This window comes from Pseudopipra pipra, chromosome W, assembly GCF_036250125.1.
Source record: "Pseudopipra pipra isolate bDixPip1 chromosome W, bDixPip1.hap1, whole genome shotgun sequence".
Classification (NCBI taxonomy): Eukaryota; Metazoa; Chordata; class Aves; order Passeriformes; family Pipridae; genus Pseudopipra; species Pseudopipra pipra.
In genome coordinates, this window is record NC_087580.1 from 24591499 (window position 1) to 24613478 (window position 21980).

Consider the following 21980-nt stretch of genomic DNA (forward strand, 5'->3'; position numbering starts at 1 on the left):
GCAGGCATCCTTTCCACCAGGGATGAGGGAAAAGAGACAACTCTGCTGGAGACATAGAGCAGTTCTGTTAGACAACAGCAAAAAAATCACTTAAACCCATCAACTTTCCTTGATGAGAGGGTCCTCGGTGGGGAGAGGATCATGGGTAAGGAGGGATGTCCGAGGCAAGACAAAGGCCAATAAGGAAGACCAAGTCCATGGGCAGTGGTGATTATTTATTCTCTCTCCTGTTGGCTAACAAACCCCATTCTGCTTTCCAGGTGGGGGGTTGTCTCTCCCTTTCTCTCTCCCTTTATGCCAAGGCCCCAGAGGCAGAGGCACAGGACCACTTGAAGGAGGGGAAAGCCACGAGCAGACACAAGTCTAGCAAGGAAAAGCAAAACACCCTCCGGAGCCCAAAAAGTCTCCGTGATCACTCCCCAGAAACACCCAGAAGTTTACCTGAGTCAAAGAAAAGCCAACTGCAAAGTGACTCAACCCTCGAGAGACCTGCCAGGTGAGCTGCAAGGCAGGAGGTGATGCCTGTGCTTCATGCTCATCTTGCCAAACAAGGTCCATCGTCCTCAGCTCCACAGCGACCCTCTGCCAGTGCCTCCGTGGGATGGCGAGTGCACAGCCCTCCTCCTTGTCTCGTTTGCCCCTTAGCAATGTCTGAAGCTTCCTTTTTAACTGCCAGGCTGAGAAGGTTCCGGTGGATTGTTCCTGCCCACAGTGAGGTGGAACTGAAGATCCACTTCAGCACCACAGTGCCAGGGCAGTTTGACCAGATGATGAACTTTGAGATCCTGGGGTCAAAGCGCCTGTACCAGTTGCCCTGCAGTGCCACTGCCCTGTACCCCAGCATCAGCCAGAACCCACGGTAAGGCTGGGCCACAGGAGCATCCCGTACTGCTCCCCCCGACCTCGGAGCCAGGGCTGCCCCTAGTGACCTTCTGGCTGGGGCAGATGGTGCTGCTTGAGTCACCCAGCATCCCTTCCTCTGCTGGGAGCTGGGAGGCTGAACCGGTACCTCAGCCACTGAGAAGGGTGATGGCTTTTTGACTAGATTTCCTACTTGCAGCATCTCAGAGCTCCTCATTCTCCATTTTTTCTCTGCCCAGGTTGGTGTTTCCTCACTGGAGGAAGAGCAAGGAGAAGGAGGACATCATCTTCAAGGAGTATGTCATGAGCACAAAGCAGTTCCACTTTGGACCGCTGCTTTGTGGGAAGTCAAGAGAGTGGTATGTGCTCCCTGCTCCCAAGTGAGCATCCCTGTGTGCTGCCTGTACAGACTGAGATGTCAGGAGGGGATCTCCAGGGATCCTTTTTCTTCACCTGCTTGTTAGACCATGGTCTTCCAGTACCACCTCCTGCTGCCGGCACACGGTGCTTTCCTCGGTGTGTGATGAGGGCAACAGTCTCCTCTGCAGCCTTTTCCCCTTCTGTGGACAGGTACAAGGCACAAAACTGCCCCGGCAACAGCGAAAAGTTAACCATCCTCAACGACTCCCCCATGGAGGCAGAGGTACATTTCTCCTTTGAGAATGACAGTAAAGGAGAGACATTCCTTTTGGACCCTCCCAGCATGAGGCTGCAACCCAAAGAGAAGAAGGTAGGAGGTAAGCAGGTAGGGCAGGCACTGTAGAAGTGCTGTTCCTCGTGCTCACGGAGGGCTCTTTGTATTTCTGTTTGTGGGGACGGGTTCAGAAGCTGAGTATTTGGGCGTACCCAACTTCCGCTGGCTTCCTGGAAGACAGTCTCGTCTGCTGCATCAGGGACAACCCGGAACCAGTAGTCTTCCAACTGTGCTGCCAAGGGGTGCACGTGAAGCTGGGGGTCAGCCCCCAGGAACTGCGTTTCAACAAACTACTTCTGCACAGGTCAGTCATCCCATGGCTGAGGGCACTCCAAGGCTTGTGACAAAGAGAAGAAGTTTGACTCTGGTTCCAGAGGCTCAGATGGAGCTGCTTCGAGCTGCATTCAATGGCCAGGCTGGTGTGACCACTGAGCACTGATGCTGAGTTTCTTCCTGTCTCTGCAGGACTCACACCCAGACCCTGGTCCTGAAAAACGACAGCCCACTGCCCATGGCATGGCATCTCAGTGGGCTGCATGACCTTGGCGATGACTTCTCTGTATCACAAGGCAGGGGCATCGTTGGCCCCCGCACAGACTTCGAGGTGAAGCTGAATTTCAAGGCCGAGAAGATTGGCATCACGAATAAGATGATCCGACTGGAGGTGAGAGGGACTTGCACCTTCCTGGCAGAGCAGGGCAGAGCAAGAAGCCTGCTGCACCTGACAGACACAGGGGTGCTGTGGCCCCAACTTCTGCCTTTGCACTGGGTTGGCCAGGTGCCCAGGCTCTGCATCCGGAGCCTGTACCACAGCCACCTTGCTGCTGTGCATGCTTGAAGGCTGTTGTTTGGTTGTACAGACCAGCATTCTCTCTGGACCCTTTCTGGGATTTTTTTCCCTGTGGTTTAGAGGCTGCATTTCAGTAAGGATGCGAGGTGATTGAAGAGGAGGGCATTAATTGTCAATGCCACCTGCTCTGGGACACCTCACATTTCTTGTAGTTGTCTTTACATCCCTGGCCCTCTCAGGGGTGCTTTAGCAGCACCATTCCCTGCTGTGGGAGTGCAGAATTGGGCTGATAAGATTTCTTACTGCAGCAGAATCCCGCCGGGGCAACCTGTGAGATGGACAGGTTAGGAAAGCTTGAGAGTCCAGAAACACTTGTCAAGCCAGGGAGGCCATGGGGGAAGCAGCTGGCAGAGACAAGGACTTAGAGGCTGTCTTCCAAAAGAATGGTCTAAGCAGTGTTTGTTTCTTGCTGCCTCAGGTTTCAGATACAGAAAACATCCTGGGCATTGTTCAAGCTGAAACCATCAAAGTCTCTGTGGAGGTCTACGATGTTAATCTGAGCATCGACATGCCTGAAGGTCAGTGGATGCCTCCCAGACAACACAGTCCGTGTGCATTTTACTACCTTGGCAGGTGGCCAACCAAAGCCCTTGGGAAGGGATGGTGTGGCAGGCAAGGGTGGCACAGATATGTAAAGCACATACCTTGCAAGCTGTGTGAAGTAAAGCACTGTCAGGGCACCAACAGCCTTGAGTCTCTCCCTTCTGAACTTGGAAATGTGCAGCTTCATGTGCAGATTGCATTTGGTGCTTTGAAACAACAGTCATCTGTACAGGCAGTTGGCTCAGAAGAGCACATAAAGTAGCTGGATTTGTGCTTGGAAGCAAGGAAATGGAAACCAAGTTCCTTGGCTTCTACCCTGTAGATTCTTGGAGTAAGAAGAGAAAAGGCACCCAAGTAGCTAGAGAACACTTCTGAGAAGGGATATCCAAGAACTCCAACTATGTAGCTTGTGACCGGGTGTGCTCTGCAGCAGCTCACAAATATTCACCATTTCTTACCTCGCTCTGTGGGTTTTCTACAGGTCCAGATGGCAGCTTGGAATTTGGAACCATTAATGTCCTGGATAATAAGAAGCAAGTCCTGAGTCTGCAGAACAAAGGCTTATATGACATTGAGTACAGGTGAGTCCAGCTGCCTGGTGCTGAGCTTTTCCTCAGGCTCCCAGGCCTGCGTTCTCCCTCTGTCCATGGCTAGAACCTGTTCCCGTGCTGCTCCCTTTTCTTTTTTTTCTGGTCCTATGCAAAGTGCTGGCTGTACTGGTGGCACCTGTACTTTCAACTGCAGAGGTCTTCATTCTTTCCCTTTCTCCACAGTTTCAAGCTGACCACTGGAAGTGCCAAGAGGGGTGACTTGGAATCTCCCTTCACTGTCCAGCCGCAGAGGGCTGTGCTGAAAGCCTCCCGGCCACCTATGAAAGTTGAGGTCCTCTTCCACCCCACAACTGAAGTGTTTCTCAAGAGCAAACCCATCCTGCTCTGCCGGGTGAGCTGCCTGAGCCCAGCTGTGTTAGCACAGTGTGTCTTGGGAGCATAAGCAGGAGAGGTGTCTTTGACAAAGAAGGCTTTAGTTGGGGCATCCTCTCTCCTACATACACAAACAAAGACTTCCAAAACCATTTGGGAGGTTTTGTAAAAGAGCTGGAAATCTGGCTCTGGAAGAGGCCTTTAAAAAGAGAGGGTGAGCTGATGGAGACCTGGGGTGGGGTCAGGGGACAGGGGTAGAGGCTGGCCTCTCTCCTGTGGTTACCAGCCCCTCCTCTGGTTGCAGGTCACTGATCCCAAATTAGGTCAAGGAGGCGAGACCGTTGCCACCATCCCAGTGAGGGTGTCGGCGAGAGCTGTGTACAGCAAGTACAGCATCGAACCTGCCTCGCCCATCGACTTTGGTGCCATGATTAAGGGCACCAAGAAGACCCAGGTCTTAATTGTGGAGAACAAAGGCACCCTCAACTTCAAATTCCTCATCCACCAAGCACCTCCACTGCAAAGGTAAGAGAAGACCTGCACCAGCCTTTCTGTCTGAGGAGGCACCACCACACAGCTGGTGTGTGACAGGCAGCCAGACCTGGGTTATTGTCCATTTGGATCACTGGCTTAGGAAGAGGGAGCAAAACAACACCTCAGTATCCCCATGCGTGGGACAAAGCTGGTGACAGAGCTGCTCTGTCCATAAGCTGCAGCAATGGGTGCTGCAGGCAGCTCTCCGGGGGCCATCAGGAGCAGGAAGGCTTTCCTCCATGGGGAGGAAGGCCAGCTTTGGCCTCAGACAAAGGCAGGGGAACTCAGCATGACAGATGTCTCTGCTTTCTCCTCTCAGTTCACAGCAAGAGGAATCTGCCCCCTCGGCCAGGGAAAGAAAGCGCTCGACGCAGGTGGGTGGCTCCTGCTCCTCCCCAATATGTGCTGCTGCAGGGGATGTGGGAGGATACAGATGTGCCCAGGCTGGGGGTAGGACATGGTCTGTGGGATGGAGAGTCCATTATCTGCTCAGTTCCACTGATAGTCCCATGCTCTGGCTCTGACCTGCAGTTGTGGGGTCAAAAGAGGGGAGCAGGTCCTGTGTTTGGTGGCTGCTAGCCAGCACAGATCTGTGAACACCACAGGAGCAAACTGTCCCCATCTGAACTCCCAATCCATAGAACATTGACAACTTTGCTTTTTCTTCTTTCCAATCCCCTCCCTCTCTCCCATCATTTCTCTCAGTCCTTTCTGCTCTCCTGTACCCCTGGAGGTTGAAGGATCTCAGCTACCACCTTCATTCTTTTCACCCAAACTCCTTTCTCTCTGCCACTCGGGACAGACTTGCAGCTCCTCCTGGCTTGTTCATCTCATCCTGGGGCTGCCTTTGGGCCATGGAGTCATCCTTCCCTGCCACTGGGTGCTTGGGCTCAGCTGGAGGCCGAGGCGTGGCATCCTCCTTGCTGGGGGTGTTCAGGGCATGGCTGTTGGGCATCAGCCTGTCCTGACGCTCTTTCTGCAGGCTCAGCTCACTGTAGGCATGTTCACTGTGTCCCCTTGCTCCGGCTCCGTCGGTCCTTGGGGCCAGCAGAAGATCACAGTGGATTGCAATGCAGGAGCAGAGGGGAAATGTGAGGAGCAGCTGTACATTGACATCAGCAACAGAGACCCCAAGGACAATCCCCTTGGCATTCCCTTTACCCTGACTGCCGAGTCCTGCTTCCCAGGTACATACTGTCCACAGGTTGCTGTGGGCAGTCCTGCTGATGGTCAGCACCTAAACTTGCTACTTGGATAGAGAGGCACCCTGGTCCTGAAGTCCCACCTTAAAATCCTCAGAGGCTGCAGTCCTTTTCAAGTCCACCAGTGGGGAGAGGCTGGGAGGGATGTGTGGAAGCGTAAAAGGAAAGCAATGCCCTTTAAGACTGAGGTTGACTGAGCTCCATCCTCACTGACTGAGCTCTCTCATTCAAGGCTGGGTTTTGCAGTCACCTGGACAGAAAGGGCTTTTCAAGCCTTCTGGGTCCAGGTAAATTCAGCAAAGAGGTTCTCCAGCCTCAGCCCTTCCTCTGGTCTGTCTGCAGCGCTTGTTGAAGACGTCACGTCCATCTTTGAGCAGTACCCGATCCACAGCAACGTCAATCTCCTCCAGACGTTACAGTCGGTGCAAGGCAACGGTGTGTTCATCAGAGATGATAACAAATTTATCTTCACCAAAGTTCAGGTTGGGCAATGGGCCGCAGCTCACTTCAAGATCTCTAATGGCAGCAGTGTCCCATGTGACGTGGTCCTCTCCATCAAAGCCATGCCTGGAGAGGTAAGAACAAGAGGCCAAGGTGAGCGCTGCTCTCTAAAGGCCATGTGAGAGCCTGCCTTGTTCTCCAGAGTCATTGCGTTCTCCGGCCCAGCTGGACCAGTCCAGCTCAGCGCAGGTCAAACTGCAGGGCAGAGCAACAATGCCAGGGGGGCACTTGCATTGAATTCCACATCTCTCAAGCAAATTTTGGCTCATGCTTCTGGGTCTTTGGTGGGAATCCTTCTGAACATCTCTCGAAAGCACACTCGGAGAGGGGCTGTTAAGGATATACTGGGTCACATTGAAAGATGTTTCCTCCTAACACCGCACTGTGGGTTCCCCCCAAGCCTCACAGCCTCATCAGCAACATCTTCAAGCTGGATCCTGTTGAGATGAGCATTCCTGGCTTATCCCACATCTTTGCTACAGTGACCTTCACTCCAGAACAAAAGGAGGAGTACCAGTGCACTTTCACAGCTTCTCTTGTTATCCCAAAAAGGTAGTGACCCTGTGAAGTATTGGGGGGACCGTTCTGGTAACTGCCTCTCCTCTTGGTACCTCTAATGCTTTCAGTATGCTTAGGCAGAGTACTTGACATGAGATGATCTGGGAGGCAGTAACTGTTAGGCAGAGCAGAGCAGAAAAATGTGGAGAATACTTCAGCCTGTGTGAGGGACTGAAGAGAGGGCCTTAGGTAGCCAGCTGGAAGTTACTGAGAAGTGCAACAGCTGAGCTGGGACTTTCCAAGGACGAAGGCTTAGATGAAGCAGTTTCTGTGCCAGCAAGTCAAGATTTCCTCCCTATTTCTGTAAAAGGAAGTGATCCTGTGTGGTTCCCTGGCATGTATTAAGCTATTTTTATATCAGGAGAGTGACTGGAGCTCTTATCAAAGAGAAGCCTGGTTCTTCTCCCTGGGACCTGTGTACTGGGGCTCTGACCTGCCCTTCCCCAAGCCTTTAGTGGCTGAATTGGAACAGGGAAGTCAGCTTTCTGCCCTAACAAGCAATTCCTTTTTTAGGATCCTTGGAAATAATCTTTACTGACGGTGGTGTTGATTTGGTTTTCCCTTCTTGCTTTCGTACTGTTCTCATGGTGTGCTTTTGCTTGTTGCATATGTCTCCTATCACTGCAGCCAGAGGATTTGCCACGTCTCATCTGGTGCCTTGTTATTTATCTGCTGTACAGCATGATTCAAGTCAGGGAAATTATTTAGAACTGTTATTCTGGAAGGCTCTGGCTGAAATGGTTTCTGTGCCTCTCCAGCAGCTCCATGAAGATGAAACCCCAACAACTGACCTTCACTATCAGTGGAGAGGGGCACATGCCTCAGGTGACAGTAGAGTGTCCGGGCCTTCGGAGTAAGAGGGGAAACCCTGTGCTGCGCTTCAGGAGGCTCCTGCTGGGGGATTCACAGAAACTTCCCCTGGTCCTTCGTAACAATGACATCATACCCACTCAGGTAAGGACCTGCTCAGGGAATGCTCTGGGCTGGGAACAAGCGCTTGTCCTGTGGAGGAAAGGTCCCAAAAAATGTGATTTTCTCTCCAGTCTTTCCTCGTCAGTTGAACACAAGACAAGAAAGGTGGTGGGGTGTTTTTCCCCCGTCTCCCAGCTCACATTTTGTTCTCATGTGGGCGTGTGTGACGTCCCAGTTCCATGAGATTGCACTTGATACTGGTTGACTCCATTTTAATTAAACTTATTTGTGGTTTCATTACATTCTGCTCGTGACTGACTGTCCTGTTTGGCTCTATGTCAGTTCTATCCATATGCTTCTGAACACTCTTTTTTCCCTGTGTGACTTCACGTAACCTTTGTGCTGGCTGCTGTGTTTGAGGTGGGGAGGTGGTCTGAGCTCCCCATGCTGGACCAGCAGCCGTACAGGCTCAACCCACGTGCCAGCCTCTACTCACACCAATGTCATTGTGCTCTGTGTTCCCTTTTCTCAGTTTACAGTACAAGTCATGGATGAACAGGGAGTTTTCTTCCTGAAAGGCAGGCAGTCCGCACTCCATGCCTTCCACACTGCAGACATGGAAGAGAACTCCACTGGAAAAGGTATATTCATTAACCATGCAGTGTGATCATTCACAGAGGGAAAAGGTGTGCCCTGCTCTTGGCTTGTCTAAGCAGCAGCCACATGTTAGACATAGCTTTTTTCCTTGGTCTCTCTGTCCCTCGAGCTTTTCTTGTGGACTCCTTGCAGGATTTCCTCCTAGCAAGTTGTAGGAAGTTTTTCTGTTCTTCGAGACATGGTGGGTTGAGTTGTGGGGGACTATCACCACCTCAGTGGACTGGCTGAGGTCTTTGCTGCCTGTGGGAAGGTACCAGCCTGAAGGGAGGCAACCCTTGAGCGCACAAGCCAGCCAGCAGAAGCCAAAACCACTCCTTGGCTCAGCCTTCCGTATGGCGGGAGCTGGCTGGAAGCAGATGGAATGAGGGCTGGGCATTAACCTGAGGTTAAGCCGTTTAAGTGGTGATATGTGTGATGGTGGCATAGTCTTTTGAACACAGGAAGAGGGTCTGGAACCACTGGTGGGAGAACCTGTGCTTAGAAGCAACTGATTCCAACCTCTTATTCCTCGTATACTCCAGGGAAATATTTCCTCTGTACAGCTGTATCACTTAACTCTGATTCCCATTGCTGTGCAGCCAAGAAGCATCCCAAGAAGCCTTACCTGCTCCTGGAACACAGCCAATCAGCAGAGTTTGACGTGTTTTTCAAACCCACCCTGGCCCAACGTCTGGAAGGGAAGATCCATGTGGCACTGTCAGGCAACAGTGAGATCAACATAGAGCTGGTGGGTGAAGGCTACGATGATGACTTCACCCTTGATAACCTCCATGGACTAGCAGAAGACAGCAAGGAGAGCAATACTAAGGGCAATCTGGAGGACAACATCATTGAGGGTAAGAGAGCAGAGGCTGCCAATGTAGAGCGAGGAAGAGGAAAATGTCTGATCATGCATGTCCTCTCTCTAGCCAGGGCTGGCTGTCACCCATTGGACTTGGGGGCCTGTGAGCTTGCCAGCCGTGCACACAGAGCAGTGTGTGCTGTGCTGCTTGTCGCTGGGCACAGGCACAGCCACAGGCTTGGGGACCTCCCAGAGGGAGCGAGGCTTGGAGCAAGGAAGAGCTGAACATACATGCGTCTCTGAAAGTGAGAGGGGTGGATGGACATCACTGCATACTGAGATCTCTTGGTCTCCTTCTTCACAGCTGTCAGAGCGAATCACATAGAGTTTGGGGAGTGTGCAGTCAGGAGGCTCTGCAACAAGACTTTCACAGTCACCAACCGCAGCAAGGAGGAGGTGATGCGGTTTGAGTGGCTGCTGGCAGATGCCCCGTTCCAGTTCTCCCCCAAGGTGAGCTGGGACAGCCCTGCCTTTCTCAGTTGCTCACGCCCTTTCCTGGTGTTCCTGAGAGCTGGCAGGGAATCACCACATACCAGTGAGAGCCCATTCCAGTGCCATGCAGGAGATGCAGTCCCTGGCTTTGCTGGGGCAAGGCTGTCAGACCAGCAGAAAAGGCTCCGCGTTCTGGGAGGTGGCACCTTCTGTTCATACTTTGCTCTATCACACCTCACATAAATCCTCACTGAGTTGCTGATTCCCAGCACAGCTGCTCACCGTATCAGTCCCTTTTGCTGTCAGTGCTGCCCTTGCCAGTGATTCCCGTCTGGTCTTGACTCTCTGGTTCTCCCTAGGTGGGACATCTCCAGCCTGGCTGTGCCAAGGATATCAGAGTGACCTTGAAATCCAACGTCCCGGTCACCTTCAAAAGGCACTCTGTTAAGTGTAAGGTGGCCAAGATCAAATACCAGCTGCCACCAGAGGAGGTTTATGACTGGGACAACGAAATGTGCACTGAGAAGTGGGAGGATACCACTGAGAGAGTCCCAGGAGCCCGCTGGCCTTTGAAGCAGAAGGTAAGAAGCACAGCAACAAAAGCTAACCGAGCTGCTGCAAAAGGACCTGCCAACAGCAGCAGAGCACCAGCGCTGCTGGCAGAGCAGCTCCTGCCTCCCCTGGGCATTGGCTCCAGCCAGGAGGTTCACCAGCAGTGCCTTTTAGGGAGAGGCAGATGTGCAGTGAGCGGGTACGCTCACACCACAGGGGGAAGCCTTTGGGCAAGAGACCTTTATCCACACGCAAACTGCCGGTCTGTGCCACGAGCCCAGTGTTGCAGCCCGTGTTGAATGGGAGGTCACGTTTGATTTTATCCCATTTGACAGTGTTAAAATCTCTTCATCTGATTTGGTGCCTTGTCACCCACAAGGAGTTAATTCCACTGCATTCTCTCTTGTTCTGAAGGGGAGAGCAGCACAAGTGCTCTTCTGCGTACACCGGTGAACTCCGAGCTCTGCCTACACCGACACCAGAGATTTTGATTGTGGCCTCTGTATTGTGGGGATATCTCATTCTGGAGCAGCCCAGGCACTGTGTGACAGTATGCAGGAGTCTGGAGAAACATCATCTCCAGAAAGTCTTGCTTTTTCTATCATTATTGCCAAACACACCTATCTTGGTGAAGGTTCTTTCTGAGTTTCTGAACCACTGTGAGTCCTGTAAACCCAACTTCCCCATCAGGGCATCAGCAGTTGGAGACTTTCGCAGTGAGATCATTCACATCCCAAAATGCCCACAGCCAACCCCCACCCCACATGTGCCATCTGGAGAGCACTTTCTCCTAAGACAAGAAGGAAAAATTCTTTCTAGGACTAGTCAGTCTTGGGCTTCTCCATCCACAGGGCTCCAGCAGGGGAACTTAATCCTAATGTTGAGACCTGCTAGATTTATACAGGACCAGGGAAAAGGTCAGAGGCTCTACAGGGTTGAAGCACAGGGACTGACAGCTGACCATAATCCCCAGGGGTGTATTAATAGCTGTGGTGGTGACTGCTTTGATCAGTGGGTAGAAACCAATACTGTAGTACAACAGTCCAATTTTGTCATCTTTCCAGAGAAATAAACCTAAATGTCCTTTTGTGGTAGTTTGGTCTAGGCCTTCCTTGGTGACCAGTTTGTAACCAAGGAAGGGTCCAGATTTACCCAGTATTCCCAACTATTTTTACGTAAGCCGGGCTATAATAAGAAAGGAGGAGAGACCTTCGCTCTCTCTTTCCTTCTGGCAGCTTAGAGGTGCAGGTTCCCTGCTGTTGAGTCTGTCGGGTTGGGGAGCGAGGCCTGGTTAGGCCTTGTCGACCTTGGGAGACAGAGGTTGCCAGCGATCATTCCAGAGTGACTCTCGGTTGTCCCAAGGAGAGTAGTGAGATATTTCTTTGCTAACTTTTTTATTTGCTATATCTCAGGCTACTGATTGGGATATATATATATTTTATTTTGGTTTTGTTCCTTTTCCCTTCCCCCTTCCCTTTCCCTTGTGAAATTGTATATATATTTCAACTGTAACATAAGTGTAAATATATTTATATATATTACTTTAGCTGTCTCTCTCTCGTTTCGGTTTTTCTTGGTTGTTTTTCTCCCTCTTCTCCCTGAGGTTTGGGAGGGGGGGACTTCTTACAGTAAGGTTTGGAGACTTGGCAGGGAGCCAGCTTCAAACCATATCACCTTTATATGTGGCCAAGTTTGGAGGCCAAAACATTTTCCTGCTCAGCCTGGCTTTCTAGGCTCTGCTCAGTGATTCTTCCCTCCTCTGCCTGCAGGTGGTCAAGGCACTCCTGGAACCACCTCACACCGTCCTGAAGAGCAGCCACGAGGTCGAGCTTTTCCTCAGTGCTCAGGTTGACTACGCCGAGTTCAAACTGAACACGGTCGAGGTTCAACTGAAGCAGATTGAGCTCTTCCAGACAGAGATAAGCACGTGAGTGCTGGGCACTGTGTTGGCCCTTTCCTCCTAAACTTCTAGAATTTGAAATACTTTGTTTGGGCCACCCAGGGCAGCAATTCTGAATGTGGCAGAGTTGCCTGGGGAAGATGTTCCTTAGCGGAAGGCGGTACCAGGAGCCCACCATACAGTGTTACTTTATTACATGCTTTTTATTTCTCCTCCTTGTTTTTCAGTTTCCAGATGTCCAATACAGGGAATGTAGCCCTGAAATACTGCTGGGAGGTGAATCTGGAGGAGGAAATACCATCAAAGAGTTCTGGGAAGCCGTTCTCGTCCACTCTGACACGCAAGTCATTAGCTCTGGGTGGTGCCCAGGCCATTTCAGTTGGTAGCTGAGGGCCTGGGGAGAAGACCCTGCCACTTCACCCCAAAACATTAATTGCTTTTTCATCCCTGTCCACTTCCCAGCTGCAGCTGGAGAGTTTTCTCCTTACCCTCTCTCTGCCTTTTAGCCTCTCCTGTTCTTGCTCTGCCACTTGTGCTCTGCACAGGAGCTGAGCCGGGCTCCAGGGACAGCCACGTGCTGAGTCAGGACTGGGAGGGGGGACATCAGGGCACCTCTCTCTCTTTCGGAGACTGGGAAAAACAAGGGTGGAACAAGTGAGCTGCCCTGCAGCCGCTGCCTGTATGCAGTTCCCTGCTCCAGGGCAAATGCAAAGTCACTGTCTAAAACCAAGCCTCCTGCCCCAGCACGGGAGTGTGTGCTGCAGGCAGAGACCCTGCTCCCACCCGCTCTATCTCCTGCTGAAAGTACTTGACCAGAGGTGCTCCAAGTGCATCTCAGCTCTCTTCTATCCACCTGCAGCAGGAAGCAGAGTTGTTGGGAACAAAGGATTTTGTCTTTGAAAGATGTCCTCTTCCCTCTTGCAGGTTATTTCTTGTCCTCTGCTGCTGTGGATCACTGGGACGGGCATTGTACAAGGCAGATGCACGGGGCATCACCACTCGAGTCAACTCAGCCCCAGTCAGCTCAGCCCCAGTCAACTCAGCCCCAGCAAAGTCTGCGCCTTTCAAAGCAGGTGTGCCACTCTCTGAAGGGCCTTAGCTCCTCCCTGGAATTTTCTCCAATTCCCGTCAAGGACCCACCGCTGTTCTCCATTGAGCCCCACTGCGGTACCATCCCTGCTGGCCAGAATCAGATTTTCCACGTGAAATTCTGCCCGACGCGTGTGGGGGAATTTAAGGCCGAAATGCTGTGCAGGTAGGAAATGTCCATGTGCTTTCCAATCCATGCTCCTGGTGGGTATCTCAGGATGGACCATCTGGTGCACCCTCCCTGCTCAAGCAGGGTCATCGCAGAGCACATGGCACAGGATTGTGTCCAGAGGGTTCTGGAATACCTCCAGTGAGGGAGACTCCACACCCTCTCTGGACAACCTGTCACCTGCACAGGAAAGAAGTTCTTCCCCATGTTCATGTGGAACATGTTTTGCATCAGGTTCTGCCCATTGCCTCTTGTCCTGTTGATGGGCAGCACCAAGCAGAGCCTGGTCCATCCTCTGACACCCTCCTTTCAGTCCCTCTGACTGGGGTGGGTGAGTGTGCAGCCCTGGGGACAGCCAGCCCCAGAGAGGCAGCAGGAACACACAACATACAGGAGCACAAGAAGAGGCCAGATATCTGTGGAGGTGTCTATGGATCTGTGTGGAGAAAATGGGAAACACTAAGCTCCTGGAGGGCTGCAAAATCTGGAATGGGAGATCCAGAACGGCTGTCAAGGGGCCAGCCAGTCCCTAGCTATGCTTCCTTATGGGACAAGCACAGCCTCCTTCTCTACCTTGAACCCCGTGTGCTACAGTTGGTCCCCAGGCCCATAACTGGTTGTGATTCTCCCCTTCCACCTCTGCTGCCTCCATGGCAGGGAGTGCAGTTCTGTTTCATTTGCTGCTTGCTGCTTGCATGGAGGGAGGATGTGACACTGTGTGCTCTTTGAAGAGACAGGTGAGCAGCTGGCTGGCTGGAAATGTCCCTTTCTTCCTAGACTTCCTAACCTGAAGCCATCTCAGAAGAACCCACGGGTGTTTGTGATGGGGAAAGGCTGTTTGCCGAAGGCTGATCTGAAATGCTCTACGTCATCGCAAAAAGGTAAAACTCTGAGCAGCAAACCCAAGAAGAATGTGCAGCGGTCACCAGAATTAGAGTGACACCATTTGTGTCACGGCTTCTCCTGCTCATGGTTTCCCAGCCTTCAGCAGAGACCTCCCCAGCTACTCTTCAAGCCCCAATACCCATCTCTACCTCTTCTGTGTACTACCTAATAAACTGTGTCTCAACCCACGAGTTTTCTCACTGTTACTCTTCCAGTTCTCTCCCACCTCCACGGGAGGGGAGTGAGCAGGTGTCTGTGTGGTGCTTGGTTGGAGCTGGGGCTCAGCCATCTCCAGGAAAGCAGGTGTGATCAGACATCACCCCCATTCCTCCGCAGGCTGCTCTGCTCTCTTAGGAATTCCCATTCCTTGGCCTTTGTGTGGGGTGGTGAAGTGTCCCTTGGTCACACCAGGAATTCTGCACGACTAATGTGAGAGCAGCACTGACTTTACCAGGAGCTCCAGTTGCTTGGCTAAACGCTGGGATGAAGGACAAGAGTGGCAATGATCAGTTATCCCCTGACAGCCTTGGAGCATTCCCTACCTGAACCGTAGCCCAAGGGGAGCGGTACCATTGCCTCAGTAATTATTACAACCCAGATTTCCTTGGGATTGGAAGGTTCAGCCTTCACTGTCCCTTGCTCTGTTGCCAAGGTACTTCCCAACTGTCTTGATTTAACGAGACTGAAGTATTTTGCCAAGGATGATGAGTTATGAGGAAGACCAAACTCCTTTCTCTAAGCAATTGTAAAACCAAAATTAAGAGGCTCCAATTGAGGAAGTATGGAGAAAGAAAAAAAATAACAGCCCTTTATTAAAGGATATATGTACATTAGCAGAACAACAAAAGAACACAAAAAGAAAACAACCACAGAATAATCCTGTACCCAAAAATGCCCTTCCAAAAGGAAACAGTTCGGCATTTTCTGCCTTTTGGCGCCATTCTAACCATGGCCAGCAGGAGGCGCTGTTGACACACTGGAGGGGCAGATCCTTCAGTGCTCTGTGGTGGCCGGCAGGGGGCGCTGTTGGGCCCACTCTGTGAGGGAGAAGCTGAAAATGGAGATTTTCCCACACACACACAGAGAAGGGGAAAAGGGGAAAAAGGGGGCTCTTCCCACGAAACTCACGCTGTCTGCAGCTGGCTACGGCCGGGATTTCCTGTCTTTCATCGATGGACACACTCTGCTGCCAACACGGTAATGGAGGAGGGAGCGGGTGACCTCCTCCCCAAAGGGTTCCTCTGCAGGTGGGTCAAACCTCTCTGATGAAATCCAAACAGGTCTGGGCTGGGGGCAGAACAGGGTGCAGGAAAGCAAAGGCAAACCGGGGTCAGAAACAGTCAGATGACCAGGCCGAGAACAAAGTGAACCTCGGACCCCTCCAACTCATACCCTCCCTACAGTCAGGGCAAAAGTGAAGTGTCATTTCCCAAGGAGAGAGAAAAAAAAACCCCACTCCTCACTTCTTCCTTCCCCTCCCCCCCCATCTTCTCAGGGCTATCAGTCTGGAATGTGAGTCTGCTAGCTATTTCCTTTGTGTATGTCAATCACCATAGGCAAACACCTTCCTCCTCCATCCTTCAACATCTTTCTTTTACAGCAATGCAGGGGAAAAAAATAATTCCCCCTTGGTTTTTTCAGAACAAGTAAACTTATGACAGACACAATAGGGAGCCTTGTGATGTAAGAGGTCAGCAAGAGAGTATCTGGATCATCCCACGACTTTGTGTTCCAGGGAACAGCCAGAGCTGGTGCAGAGACACCAGTGAGGGTCTAGAAATGCTGCTGGGAGGGGGTGGGAAAGCAGGAGGGGTGTGTGCAGCCTGCAAGGCCAGAGCAGCAGCAGGGCCAGGGCAGGACAGCCTGCAGGAGAGATGGCCAAGGGCTCTGGCAGGGCTGCAAGGCCCAAAGGCACCCAGGCCTTTGTCCCCTTGCCTCTGGCAGCTGCCTCTGCCACTCAGGCCACCACAAGCAACTTGCCTTGCAGGTTCTGCACTTGGTTTCTGCCTCGCCCCTCCCTGAGGATCCTGGGAGGGGTTGTCCAGTTTTGGGCCTTTGTTGTTCCTCCCCCTCCCATCCCAGTGCCCCCCAAACAGCCCTGAGCCAGCCGGGAGGGACAGGATTTGCTGGGCCAGGGCCTGGGGCTCAGGCCTTGGCCTTTGTGCTCCACAAAACCAAGGCAGGCTTTGCTCAGCATTGCAGGGGCCTGCCCAGAGCCTTTGTCTGCCTGCACTCCTGGCCTCCAAGGAGCTGCTCCAAGGAGTCCCTGGGGAGGCTTTGTCAGTGCCTGCCCTCAGTGGGGCCCAGCAATGCTTCAAGGCACTTGGAGTTTGGCTTCTGACTTCTTGAGCAACTTCTTCAGTCTCCTCTCAGTACTTCAGGATGATGGATGCAGCTCCAAACACACCGTGGGGACCATTAAAACATCTAAATCCAAATTATTTCCCTTCCTTTAATTGTCTTCATGCCTTCCAGGCTTCTACAGCTAATTAGAGTTATTTTGTAGTTTAGCTAAGCAGGAAGATTTTAAAGTAGACGTCACAAAAAATGTATATTTTTTGATGAAACGAAATTATTTACACAGCACCTTGGGATGCAAAAGGGTCAGCACCCTGGGATGCTCTGCTGAATGTGAGCAGGCCTGGAGTTCCCAGACTGTTCCTGCATCCAGGGTCAGGCTTGCAGTGACGTTTCTGCAGCATTAAATTGGCACAGTGGTAGGATGGCCATTGATCCATTCCTGCAGAAACACAATGGGTCTCCATCCCAGGCAGGGATAGAATGGACCCACAAATTTTGGGAGGATAAGAACCAGGGAGTTTTGGCACTGTGGAACCCCATGGAACCAAAGGAACCTTGGGACATGGCAGAATTCATGGAATAAAGGGGACATTGTGACCCTGCAGCACCTCATGGAACCAAAGGGAGTCTGGGACGTGGCAGGGCCTGATGGAAACAAAGGAACCTCATGGGAACAAAGGGAGCACGGGACACTGCCAAAAGTCAGGGAGACAAGGGAACCCCAGGACACTGTGGAATCTCATGGAATCCGGGGGCCATTGGAATACACTGGGGCCTCCTGGATCCAAAGGGAACATGGGACACTGCGGAACCTCATGGAATCAAAAGGACCCCAGGACTTTGTCAGGGAATCAAGGGGCCAGTGTGATATCACAGAACCTTTGAGAACCAAAGAGAACCAACGGGACACTGTGGAATCTCATGGAATCAAGGGTCCATTGTGACTTTGTGGAACCTCACAGAATCAAGGGGCCATTATGATTCTGCAAGGCCTTCTGGAGTCAAAGGGACCATTGTGACACTGGGGAACCTCATGGAATCAAGGGTCCATTGTGACACGGAGGAAAACAATGGAATCAGTGGGCCATTGTGACACTGGAGGGCCTTATGGAGCCAAAGAACGCTGGGAAACAGTGCAACCTCATGGAATCAAGGAGCCAGGGCACTCCAGAAAAACTGGAGTTGGAGAGCAGGGCTCTTTTCAAAAACAACCTTGTGCACACCTGGACCAGAGAGCTCGGCATGGAGTAGATGGATCATATTCCCTGTCATACAGCAGCCTCTGGGAAAGTGGAATGGTAGAGTGGACTGTTCAAAACCACATTGAAAGCAATGGGCAGTGGGACCTTCAAACCTTGGGATCTGCATTTAGCAAAAACCACCCAGTTAGTTAATCCTGTAAGCTCAAGAGATAAAACTCCAGGTCAATTCAGTGCCTAAGATCAGCTAAAAAGAGCAAGTCCTTTAATCAGGCCCACAGGTCCAGGGGAACACACATGACCCTCCCTCCCAGGCAATGGTTCTACAGTTTTAGAAGATGGTCTGTCCAATGCCAGAGCTCTCCACCCCTCGGTTCTGCCCAGTTCTTCCCCCTGAAACCCCACTTGGGAAATTGGGTTTGGGGCCTTTGGGACCCCTTCTTCCTCATCTTTATCTTCTTCACAGCACGGACAGTCCTTGGAGCGCCTCCAAAGTTCTGGGCTTGAAGGTTGCTTTGTCTCTTGTGGGATCTTGTTGTCCAGGCCTAGGGTGTGATGTTGTTCAATAGAGGAGTTTTTCTACAATTCTACCTTGAAAAGAAGTCTAAACACACTAAAGGAATTTAGAAAGTTTGATATAAAATGGGGTAATTGGGTTGGATCTGTGTAAACTACTATGCTAAAGAGTGGCATATAATACAGCTACATTGACATCTACATTCACTACACAACTACTTTTAAAGTCTACAAAAAGCTAAAAAAAAATCCAAAAAGCTTTAAGGCATTACACCAACCTTGTTAGTTAACTCTACCAGTTGAACTGGCCCTGCCCAAAAAGAACCTCTACGTACCATTGAAGGGGATAAAATCCCTGTGGTCCATATGAGGAATATGTTGGGGAGGACAGTTTGGATTAGTCCTGGCTTAAGCAAAGGCAAAGCCACCCTTGGGATTCTTTCTGCTGAAGGACTTGGGTGGACTTGGTGGATGATGCAGAGGGATGGGGAAACACTCTGTGTACCTCAAGGGGATTTGATTTTTGGGTCAGAACAGTCCATGATGTTGAATTGTAGAATATTGTTTGCTGAATGACGCTCCCACTGTGTGCCAGAACTCCCATGAACAATGAGGTCTTATGTACATTTTTTTATTTTCTATGCTTTTGATGTTTTCTTTTAAAAAAAATGACATGTTTACATTCCCTCCTTTTTCAGGAGCCCCCATCTTGCGTGTCCCAGAGACTTAGTCTAACTGGGGAGTCTCATATTGGATGTGAGTGACATAAATGAACCCGCAATAACTTTTTGTCTGAGATTCCTTTCCTGAGCAGAGCAGGACTGATCAGGAAATGAGAACAGCTTTCTGGCTGCCCCAGCTTTGGGATGGGCCCTGTGCCTGGAGCTGGAAGAGCTCTGGAGGACCACAAGGGCCAGGGATTTGTGCTGGCCTGAGGGGATGGGATGGCAGGGAGGGGCTGCAGAGCTCTCAGGATCTCCTGCAGAGCAGAGCAGGGCACACTGGGAGCCTCCTTTCCCTTTTACCAAGCATGTTCCCCCCCAGCTGGGGCTGAGTCCCCTCGGAACTCCAGCTGCTGCTGTGCCCAGAGGGGCTGGGGCTGTGGTGCCACTGCCCTGAGCAGCCTGCCCTGGGCAAGGCTGTGGGGAAGGAAATCCAGGGCTGCTGTGCAATGGGGAGGGGGGTTTAATTCCAGCAGACACTGATGTGGTGCTCAGGGACTCCATGGCTTCTCTGCCTCAGTCTTTCCTGGAAAGGTCTCTCAAGCCTCTGTGCTCGGGGAAGGGCTTCAGGGAGGAGGAGAGCACGTCTGGGCAGGAACCTGCTGAAATCTCCGAGGGACAAATGGCAGTGTGTGCCCCTGCAGGGGACTCAACCTGGCCATGGCACAGGCTGGAGCTCCCTGGCTGGGAGCAGCCCTGTCAGAAGCTGTGGGTGGGCAGGGAGCTGGGCAGGAGGCAGCCGTGTGCCCTGGTAGCAAGGGAGGCCAGGAGCACCCTGGGCTGTGGCACCAGGACATCAAGGATGTGCATTCTCCAGGTCACTGTGGCTGAGGAAAACTGAGGAAAGAGCTGGGATGTTCATAAATTGTATTGAGTTTACTTTTTGTTTGTGAGCAATGAAGAGAAACTTTCTGTGGCTCTAAGTCTCACCAGTTCCAGACCTCCCAAAGAACACAAACATGATTAGTTGTGGTTCCCACTCCAGTGGCACTTGGAGCTCCCTCTGTACCCAGAGCACAGAGCTCCCTTGTGCCACAGAGTCCTTGGAAATGGAGGGATTAAGGACACAGGACAGGCTGTGGGGACCAGTTGCAGGGCATGGTCAGGGCTTTGGGGTGGTTGTGACCCCAGTGCAGGACCCGGCACTTGGCCTTGTTGAACCTCCTCCAAGTGGTCTGGGCCCATGGATCCAGCCTGTCCAGATCCCTCTGCAGAGCCTTCCTGCCCTCCAGCACATCAGCACTCCCCCCCAGCTTGGTGTCCCCTGGGAACTGCCTGAGGCTGCACTCGATGCCCTTGTGCAGATCATTGAGAAAGAGACTGAAGTGCCCTGAGCCCAGTGCTGAGCCCTGGGAACACCCCTGGCTGGAACTCCATTGCCCACCACTCCTTGGGCCTGGCCATCCACACACATGTTTGCCCAGTGAACAGATGCTGCAGAATGTGTTTGATAAAGGTCCTGTAAGCCCAGAATATTGGGATGAGTGCAGATTTAGCTCTGCACAACACAGAAATTCATTTACTTTCTCTTTTCTTCCCTCTGTGGACTGAGGGATCTTGTGACTTCAGTGTGTGACTCACTGTGTGCAAAAGGCAAATATGGAGAGAATCTGGGGCAGGGAGTGTTGGGGGGATCTTGGGATCTGTGCTTGACACAGATGTTTGCCATTGGTCTAAGACCATGCAAAGTAGAGACAATGTGGACTTAATATACAGCAGAAGTTTAAGGGTTTCTTTTTTTTATTGAGCTGTGCCTTCCTTTGGTTTTGCTTTCTGGCAATAAATGAACATACCTTTGTGTCTTGTGCAGCTCTTTCTCCAAGCCAAGCAGGTGGGAGTTGGTGCCAAGGAGCTGAAACCTGCAGGTCCAGCCTTGAGTGGAGGGAGCTCAGATTTGCCCAAGGCTGCTTTGAGTGCCAGGGGTTTGATGAGGGAATGGTGGGGTGGGGATAGGGATAAAGTCTCATGGATTCTCAGACATGAAGGGTCTTGATTTTCTTATCTATTCAGACTGAATTAGGCAGTCCCTGGGATCACTATCAAATGGAGATTGCTGATGTCAGAAGCCAAACTCCAAGTCTCTTGAAGCATCAATGGGCCCCACTGAGGGCAGGCACTGACAAAGCCTCCCCAGGGACTCCTTGGAGCAGCTCCTTGGAGGCCAGGAGTGCAGGCAGACAAAGGCTCTGGGCAGGCCCCTGCAATGCTGAGCAAAGCCTGCCTTGGTTTTGTGGAGCACAAAGGCCTGAGCCCCAGGCCCTGGCCCAGCAGATTCTGTCCCTCCCGGCTGGCTCAGGGCTGCTTGGGGGGCAGTGGGATGGGAGGGGGAGGAATAACAAAGGCCCAAAACTGGACAACCCCTCCCAGGATCCTCAGGGAGGGGCGAGGCAGAAACCTAGTGCAGAACCTGCAAGACAAATTGCTTGTGGTGGCCTGAGTGGCAGAGGCAGCTGCCAGAGGCAAGGGGACAAAGGCCTGGGTGCCTTTGGGCCTTGCAGCCCTGCCAGAGCCCTTGGCCATCTCTCCTGCCCTGGCCCTGCTGCTGCTCTGGCCTTGCAGGCTGCACACATCCCTCCTGCTTTCCCACCCCCTCCCAGCAGCATTTCTAGACCCTCCCTGATGTCTTTGCACCCATCCCTGGCTGTTCCCTGAAACACAAAACCATGGGATTATCCTGACTCTTCTCTGGGTGACCTCATGCCCTTTTGAGTGATACTTCTTTTTCCTCACTTTCAGTCTGTACATTCCAAATTGCACTTTGTGGGTTTCCTTCTCTTTCCAGTACCAATAAAAACTCCCTTATCTCTCAAACTGCTCTCTCAAACTTCTCTTCCAGCAGTACCAGATACTCCTGCAGAGCCCTGGGCCTCCTTTTTGAAAGGTAGAGCAGCCCATGTCCCTCAACTTCTCGACACAGGCCCCAAACCCCCTCCTGTCAGTCCTCCAGAGCCTCTCCAGTTCCTTCTCATTATTCCAGAATAGGGAACCCCACACCCAGGCACACCAGTCCAGACGTGGCCACAGCAGAGCCGAGTCTAGGGCGTGACAATCTGTGCTTTGGGTGGCTCCCCTGGCCCTGGTGCAGCTGCTCTAATCCAAGGGCAGCAGCACCTCTGGCTTGTCTGGCCTCCCTCATAAC

At 51.9% G+C, this 21980-nt stretch overlaps 1 protein-coding gene across 1 annotated transcript in view; it reads left to right on the top strand.

The window, feature by feature from the left end:
• LOC135405241 (hydrocephalus-inducing protein-like) overlaps positions 1–14291 on the top strand; it is a 54533-nt gene extending 40242 nt beyond the window's left edge. Inside the window, exons 39-61 of the mRNA XM_064639909.1 lie at positions 261–496; positions 677–859; positions 1101–1220; positions 1432–1591; positions 1687–1859; positions 2021–2219; positions 2824–2923; positions 3430–3529; positions 3722–3890; positions 4176–4396; positions 4725–4779; positions 5388–5592; positions 5950–6182; positions 6509–6660; positions 7425–7620; positions 8111–8219; positions 8814–9071; positions 9381–9526; positions 9868–10089; positions 11830–11987; positions 12188–12300; positions 12885–13215; positions 13996–14291. Of these exons, the coding sequence (XP_064495979.1) occupies positions 261–496; positions 677–859; positions 1101–1220; positions 1432–1591; positions 1687–1859; positions 2021–2219; positions 2824–2923; positions 3430–3529; positions 3722–3890; positions 4176–4396; positions 4725–4779; positions 5388–5592; positions 5950–6182; positions 6509–6660; positions 7425–7620; positions 8111–8219; positions 8814–9071; positions 9381–9526; positions 9868–10089; positions 11830–11987; positions 12188–12300; positions 12885–13215; positions 13996–14158 (4002 nt within the window). The 3' untranslated portion in view covers positions 14159–14291. The remainder of the gene's footprint in view (positions 1–260; positions 497–676; positions 860–1100; positions 1221–1431; positions 1592–1686; positions 1860–2020; positions 2220–2823; positions 2924–3429; positions 3530–3721; positions 3891–4175; positions 4397–4724; positions 4780–5387; positions 5593–5949; positions 6183–6508; positions 6661–7424; positions 7621–8110; positions 8220–8813; positions 9072–9380; positions 9527–9867; positions 10090–11829; positions 11988–12187; positions 12301–12884; positions 13216–13995) is intronic.
• Positions 14292–21980: the final 7689 nt, after the last annotated feature.